General features: G+C 39.7%; 1 protein-coding gene across 1 annotated transcript in view; it reads left to right on the forward strand.

Annotated features, from left to right (window-relative positions):
- The first annotated feature begins 2,694 nt into the window (after positions 1-2,694).
- Positions 2,695-7,470, forward strand: part of LOC106515302 (cytoglobin-2) — a 13,685-nt gene continuing 8,909 nt past the window's right edge. The window contains exon 1 of the mRNA XM_014005019.1: positions 2,695-3,314. Coding sequence (XP_013860473.1) covers positions 3,127-3,314 — 188 coding nt within the window. The 5' untranslated portion in view covers positions 2,695-3,126. The remainder of the gene's footprint in view (positions 3,315-7,470) is intronic.

Consider the following 7,470-nt stretch of genomic DNA (forward strand, 5'->3'; position numbering starts at 1 on the left):
TGCTTATACTTAACCTTCATAAATTTGACTGATTATTTGATTAATTTGTATTTCACTCAAAGCTGTAATTTCTATAAATGACCACTAGAGGGGGAAAGACTGCCACACATTCAGTGCAGGTTGGTGAATATTTTGGTATTGACTCGGTTAATACCTGAGAATATGTAACTGTTTTTTAACGATATTAAATGTTTAATTGTGGTTTTAAACAAAAACAAAAAAGATAGTAATAAAACAATGTAAGCTCCTCACTTTTCTAAATAGAAGTGTTATTAAGTCTCCAATTGCTTCACATTGACTAGAAAAACAAGTGCAAAAAAGGTTAGTGCAGAGGTTTTTAATTTTATGACTTGTGGAAAAGATTTTGTCTACTTACAATGAAGCATTTGTGTAGGCCTGTACATGTATATGTATTTTGAATCATTTCTGGTTAAACCAGAGAAACTGTCTGTATAAGAAATTCTTGATTAATGAATCAGAGAATATGATTTGTGCATTTGTATTATAAAAGCTGTGTGGTTGCAAGTTTCTTTCGATTTAAGTCACCATTTGGAACAGCTAATCAATTATAGCACTCGTAAAAATGTCATGTCTATGAGACAGTCTGTGTTACAAATATTTTACTAAAATTTGATGAGTTGGAAGCTGAGATGCCGTGGCAACACTAATAGATCTTGAAACTTGAGGTGTGTCTCAAAATCCTTTTCACAGTTGGACAAAAATGACTAGGTCCATCATTTCTCAACATAAAATTATTTTAGTTTCAAACCATGAAATAAAAAATGGTGATCATCAAGGAATGCTAGGCTTTTATTTTCAAATGATTGTCATTRTTTGTCTTCTGTTTTGACCGTTTTAGACAAGCCCTGCAGCTGTCATAACACAGYAGCCACAGTATATTTCCTACGTTTCATGTCACGTACAGAATATCATAGGTTGTTCGACAGATGCAAGATGTCAGACATGTGTATTTCACATCATCTTGAGGAGAGACAAAGTGACACTCTGTCAGAAATCTGCCATTTTGCAAAAAGCTGTGACAGTTTTGTTGCTTAATTGTTGGCTTCTCCAGTTGCCTCTGGCATAATAGACCTGTCACCATCATCATCCTCCCATCCCAAGACTTTGGCTTTTGTCAGGAGAGCAATTACTCAAAAATCTTCATTTGTTTATCGTTTTTTTTACCATATGAGGAACGTCCAATGTGTCATTTTCAGTGATGAACTGAGATAAATGTTTGACTTCTGTAGGTAGATTTATTGTTGTTGTTTTTTACAACTTCTTGCTGTATTCTTCTTTCTAAAATACTTTATCACTGCATTGCTATTAAAAATATTTTTACTTTATAAAGGATGCCATTAAATAAACTGAGGTATTCTTGCACAATTTATGATTTTCAACTCCTCCAACGGCTGTATTCCCTTCTTTTATTGATTAATGCATTAATTCAAAATGGGTTCAGGATGACTGCCACAGATAATTATCCATTAGCAAAGACAAAAACGACTAGTTATTTAAACAAAAAAAAAGAGCTAAAGTTTTGTGAGAAAGTTTTAGCCGAGACACAGCATCAACACACTATGCAAGATTTTTGTTTAAAACTTTGGCTTACAAAGTTTTTTCTTATTGTTGTTGTTTTTTTTAAGTAGTTTTGCATTGTATGGGGTTTAGGGGGTCTTAAAGGAATAATTGCTATAATTACTCACAGCATTGTGAAATCGATTCAGCATGAATTTAGAGTGTTTACCACTCTTTGAATAAGCTAAAATGGTCACAAGCGGAAAAAAAACAAAGTTGGTCTCATTTCCTATCAGAGAGAGAAATTGGAAATCAAAAGCCACATGTCAAACTTGAGGCCTGTGGGCCAAATGTGGCACASCACAACATTTTATGTGGCCCACAAGATCTCCAAAGATGTATTAATGTCTTAAAGCCAGCATTAACCATAAACTACATCTCCTATTTGTGTTGTTTTCATTTCGCTGCATTTTGTCTTTTACTTTTGCTGCAGCCGAGTTGTACTTRGAAGTGGGAGTTTCCCACTTACAAGTCATTAAGCCCCCTCCGGTGGGAATTCCCTGTCAGAAATTGGGATAGTTCAGAATTCAAGATGGTAGCTACTCACCATAACTCTTACATTTAGTATAATTTCTGTATCATTTGTTTCACATTTAGTCAGTCACATGAAATAATTTTCAGTGTTTAGGAGGATATGTTAAAATGCTGTTTCTAAGCACAAAATACCATGTACAGCTTCCCTGTGATAGACTGGTCTTTCTTCAGAAACCAGAAGTTCAAAGAAGACTAAATGATAACCCTTAAGACAGGATGTTAAAAGGCAACAACTGAAGTAATTTAGTTATAATTGTTATAAGACTGGTTCAGAGAAAACAACCTCTGAACATCATCATCTGTACGCACTCAAWGTTTGTTTCTTCTTGCAAAAATAAAAGTGTTCTTAATAAAATCTGCAGAGTCATAATTAAAACAAATCTGAACAGGAGGTTAAAAGCTGCCTTGGTGAAATCAGAGTACACACATATGGTTGTCCATGAATTTTCTGATTGTGTGTATTTGTCAGTATGCATGCATTAATGTGTGTGTTGTCAGAGACCCTTGCGCTCCCCTCTCTCCTCTACTTTTTCATCTCCAGTTTTCTCCACCCCTCTGTCTCTCTGTGTTTCCTTCCCGACCCTGCTCTCATTCCATCAGGTCCTCCCCAACACTCTCGCCTCCTTCAGCAGAGGGAGAGGATCAGAGGGAGAGGAGAAGTGACGGGAGCGCAACATCAGCACCACTGACAGGCGTCTCTCTCACTCAGAGGGACGCAAGGAGGTGGGGGGGGAGAAGAAGTGAGAAGTTAGGAGCAGTGAGGAGGAGTTGGGAGTCAGATCAGGAGCATCTTTTTTTCCTCTTTTTTTTTCTTGGCTGTAAAACCCTGCCTGGCTCCTATCTTCTTTCTCTTTTCTCCTCCTCCTCCTTGTCTTCCTTTGCTCCTCTTCTCCTCCCGACTCTCCTCCCAGCTCCGCCGTGGGGTCTCAGCTCTCCATCTCCCTCCCCCCCTCCCTGTCTCCCTATCTCCCCCGGGCGCTGCTGGGAGCCTCCAGGCTGCTGCGCCGCAGGAGGATGTCTCGCAGGGAGTCTCCGCCGCTGCCTCCGCCGCCTCCACAGCTGCTGGGAGGGCAGAGGGGGGAGTGCGAGGACCGTCCGGAGCGAGCTGAGCCGCTGTCTGATGCTGAGAGGGAGATCATCCAGGACACATGGGGACACGTCTACAAGAACTGTGAGGATGTGGGGGTTTCTGTGCTCATACGGTGAGTTAGAGGCAGCAAATATGAAAAAAAAAATGTTCTGTGAATTAATTATCCACAAGCTAGAGTCTCAGCACTGCTTTCAGACTCAGAAATCATAGGTTTTATTTGTTTTTAAAAGTTAAGTTAAATCTGCTATTTCTAAAGCAGGTGTCTAAATTTGTTATCAAGTGTGAAAAACAGAGAGCTATATGGAAGATCAAAGTTTCCAAAGAGAAAAATAAAAATGATGTGAGCACTTTGAATTCTGGGTGGGACACAGCAGTGAGGGGCACAAAGTGGGTATAAAAGATGAAAATGTCCAGGTTTTTATGACAAAGTTGCAGGAATAAGAAAAGTTTCAGACAGTTCAAAGTTAAAATGATTAAACCTAAACTGTAATTGTGTAAAAATGTATCCACATGCCAGCAGACACTGAAAGATGTTTTTYTCTGTGAAGTCTGAGCGCTCCTGGGTTTTTCTCTTTGTCGACTATGAGGTCATTGTTTTGCACTTTTTTTTGCTGATTTTGTTTATGTGCTGCTATCAAAAGTCATCAAGGCTTTTGATGATTGTTCTTGTGTGATTTTTTTCCAAAGCTGCAGGAAAAGATGCAAACCATAAATTGTGACAAAAAAGAGGGAAGAATAGCGGGTGAATAATAATGAGGGTGCTTCAGTGCTTTTGCAGTGGCACCCTTTATTATGGGCTTTGCTTATGTAACGTTGTCCATGCGTGAACTCAGGCTGGGTAGTTTTAATCACAAAACCATGCAACCATTGATATTAAATTAATACACAGTCTCTTTATAAGTAAAAAGGAGAAAATGAAAWTACAGATTCTTGTGAGAAGTCACAGTTAAACAGTTTGGGGGTTACTGGTGGAGGACGTCCTTTATGCTTTTTAGTTTGTTTGAAAAATGCAAATCCTTCATTTTGGTGATTTAAATGCAAATAAATTAGTTTCAAAGATTATAAAGCGTCCTCTCGCTCCACAGCTCTCAACAAAGCTTTTGTCACGTGCACTYTGAAAGTTAATAAACCCTCCGGCCACTCCCAGGAGTTATTTTGGTGCACGGCTACCGAACGACCACGAATAAATCCTACAACCTGACCGCACAACGCCACGGCTGACTGGACYACAGATCAGAGCCATCGGTCTGCTTGGAGCAAGCCTGAGCAGATGGAAAAAAAAAAACCTTAACAGGAAAATTAATTTCAGTCGTTCCACCACCACGTTTCTGCATCAAGGCAACAAGCCTTCAAGGAAATCTACAAATTGGGTTGATCTGCACAGCATGTGTATAAATTAGTGTCATAGCTTTTGGAAATGCAGTCATGGCTGAAATAAACGGCAGCTCCTCTGTGCATTCATGGTTTTTAATTTATTACTGTATTTCACAATAAGTGAAACTGATTAGGCAGAAAAAKATTAAGACAAAATGCAAATAAAAGGAGAAAGATATTGTGGTCAGCGTGCCCTGGTTTTGTTTTTGAAATGTTCAGATTTCTTTGAGTTCAGTTTTAGTKTAGTTTCAGCTATTTTTAGAGTCAYACTTTGAAAAYAATTTACTGTTTCAGTCAATCAYAGAGACAGGTTTCACAAATACATCACTCATGTTAGATCCTCCTCAGGAAATGATGCTGTCCACTCACAGATTGGTTTGCCTCCCAGCCTTTCTGTGAAGAGTTTGCATGTTCTCCCCCTGCACAAGTGGGTTTTCTGTAAGTGCTCTGGTTTCCTCCCACAAACTATAAGGTTCACTGGTAACTCTAAATGATCCCTARGTGTGGATTAGAGTGAGGTCGATTGTCTCTATGTCTTTACCAATCAGTTAACATTTATCTACAGAGATCTTTCCAACAGGTTCTGCAGTCTGGGTGCAAAAGACCTGGTCACCCCAAAACGTTTGTGCTTAGAAACAATGAAGTATTTTATACCCAGTAAAAGCTACAAAATCAGTTAAGTTTGGTGGGGCGAGATCAATAAGAGCTTTAAAACTGAATAATGAAAGTTTAAAATCAATTTTAAAATGGACTGGAAGCCAATGAAGAGACAATAAGATGGAGTGATGTGCTCATGTGTTGGTTTTGGAGTTGAATCAAGCTTGAGCTGATAAAAGCACAACCTTTTCCAGGTCATTATGTGTTGTTTATTGTAAAGTGGTGTTAAATAAAGAAAAACCTTGAATCTGTTTTCTGATCAGCTGATGGATCAAAGTGGGTGTGTCCAGTGACCTCAGGCAGAAAGACAAACAACCAAACAAAAATGAGAAAAACAAATCTTTATATTTTTACATCTGTTAACTGAGTTTCTGCTCCGGTGCACATTTCAACAGGATTCCTCAGCCACAACACAAAGTTTCTGCTTTCTCTCAGGCCTCTTAGTCCTGAGATGTTACTCAGTGAACTGTTCCAAATAGCAGCTTAGACGTGTTCGTTGATCTGTAACCACGAGCGGAGCTTAGCCCAAACAGCTGTGCTGTCAGCTGCAGCCGAGCAGCACCCATCATTACATCCACCCCCTGCCACAGACGGTCTAAGACCCCTGTGTTGCACTTCAGCTTTTTAGGCAATGTTTGAATGAAAATACACTTTAAATTCATGTTTGCTCACTTCTGATTTTTGCTGAAACTTCTAGTTTAACTTCTTATTAGAAAGCAATAAAATTCTGGGTTAAAGACTATTAATGCTAAGGTTGATTAGCTGTGACTGCCATCTTGAATCAGCTCAGATCAATRGTACAAACAGGAGCAAACTGTAGAGCATGGAGGAAAAATTAATGTTATGATGGGTGATAACGTAGCACTGAAACCAGTGTATTGGCTGACAACACTCCCTGACTGACTTTCAGATGGTGTGGGCAGAGAAAGACGGCACACAACACTTTGATTCTTTTCAAGGCTTTTCAGTTTTGCTGCAATAAAGATGCTGCAGGAGTTATCAGGAGTCCAGACACAACATTCAAACACATCTCTCTTCATCTAACRTTCATTTTAGCAGCAAGGCGTTTGTTTTTATTTGGATTTTGGCCGTTAATCAATGTTACCTTCTCCTGTCTGCGTTGTTTGTTTCTGTTTTGGATTTTAGGTGGGTTATTTTTTTTGTTCCTGTCTTATATTCCCTGGCACAAACACCTCATTTAGACAATCTGTTCCTCTCAGTTAATGCAAGTCATGGTTCAAACATCATAATGAATAGATGACCACTATGCAGAGGGCTCCAGCTGAGGATCCTGCAGACTTTGAGTTGGACTTTCAGGACATGTTGSGTAGCTTGTCACTTGCAGAAGAGATGCCATCACAATTTAGGGCTGGTCCTGATGCTGAGGCCTCTGTTAAAGCATCTGCAGAGAACTGATGATGTCTCACTTGCAGCCAGGTTTCTTTGTCTGTTCCAGCAAAACTTCCAAACTTGTGCGCCCCCGTCGAAGTCATGCAATGCTGGCAAATTCTTTGTAAGTCTTTCTGCAATGGATCTATCTGCACAATCCCTGAGGCCTGGGCGATGGAGGCGTTCTTCACTATGAGGTCGTGGTTTTATATGACTAACACCAGGACATTTTGCAGTGAATCTGCTTCTTTGTGATTTTTATCTTCGAAAAGCAGGTTTCTGATGTTTCTATATAAGCTGAGGTGATGACCAGTATTGTTGCGCTTTCAGAGTTTTTGCAGCAAGATAGTTGGTCAATTCAGCTTTCTTCTCACTCATCAGGCTGTGTTTCACGTTTGTTTCATCATCCCAGCGAGAATAAAATTGCATCTTTTCATAAYATTTACTTTTTAGGAGTTTTTATCTTTACACTCAAGTTCTTTTCGGTCTCTTTCTCAAGCTCCCCTGCACAGAGCTGCACGCCAGAGCTGATTGTGTTCTTCTGTGGCTGCTTGAACACTTTGTTTTATGTAACGAAAAGTAATCATTTGAGTCGTTTGAAATTCTTCTGTTAAACTGTTGCAGTGTGACAAAAAATCAGCCCTAAAGGCTCCGATAAAATGGACAGCGAGTCGTCACCAAGGAGACCGATCGTACCGAGGCAAACGGATTTTCAGTTTGGGTTGATGAGAATCCCCGAGTGAATGAATAGAAGGGCCAGAGAGCACGCGTGTGCATGTGTGTGTGTGTGTGTGTGTGTGTGTGTGTGTGTGTGTGTGTGTGTGTGTGTGTGTGTGTGTGTGTGTGTG

This window comes from Austrofundulus limnaeus, unplaced genomic scaffold, assembly GCF_001266775.1.
Source record: "Austrofundulus limnaeus strain Quisiro unplaced genomic scaffold, Austrofundulus_limnaeus-1.0 Scaffold27, whole genome shotgun sequence".
In the NCBI taxonomy this organism is placed as follows: Eukaryota; Metazoa; Chordata; class Actinopteri; order Cyprinodontiformes; family Rivulidae; genus Austrofundulus; species Austrofundulus limnaeus.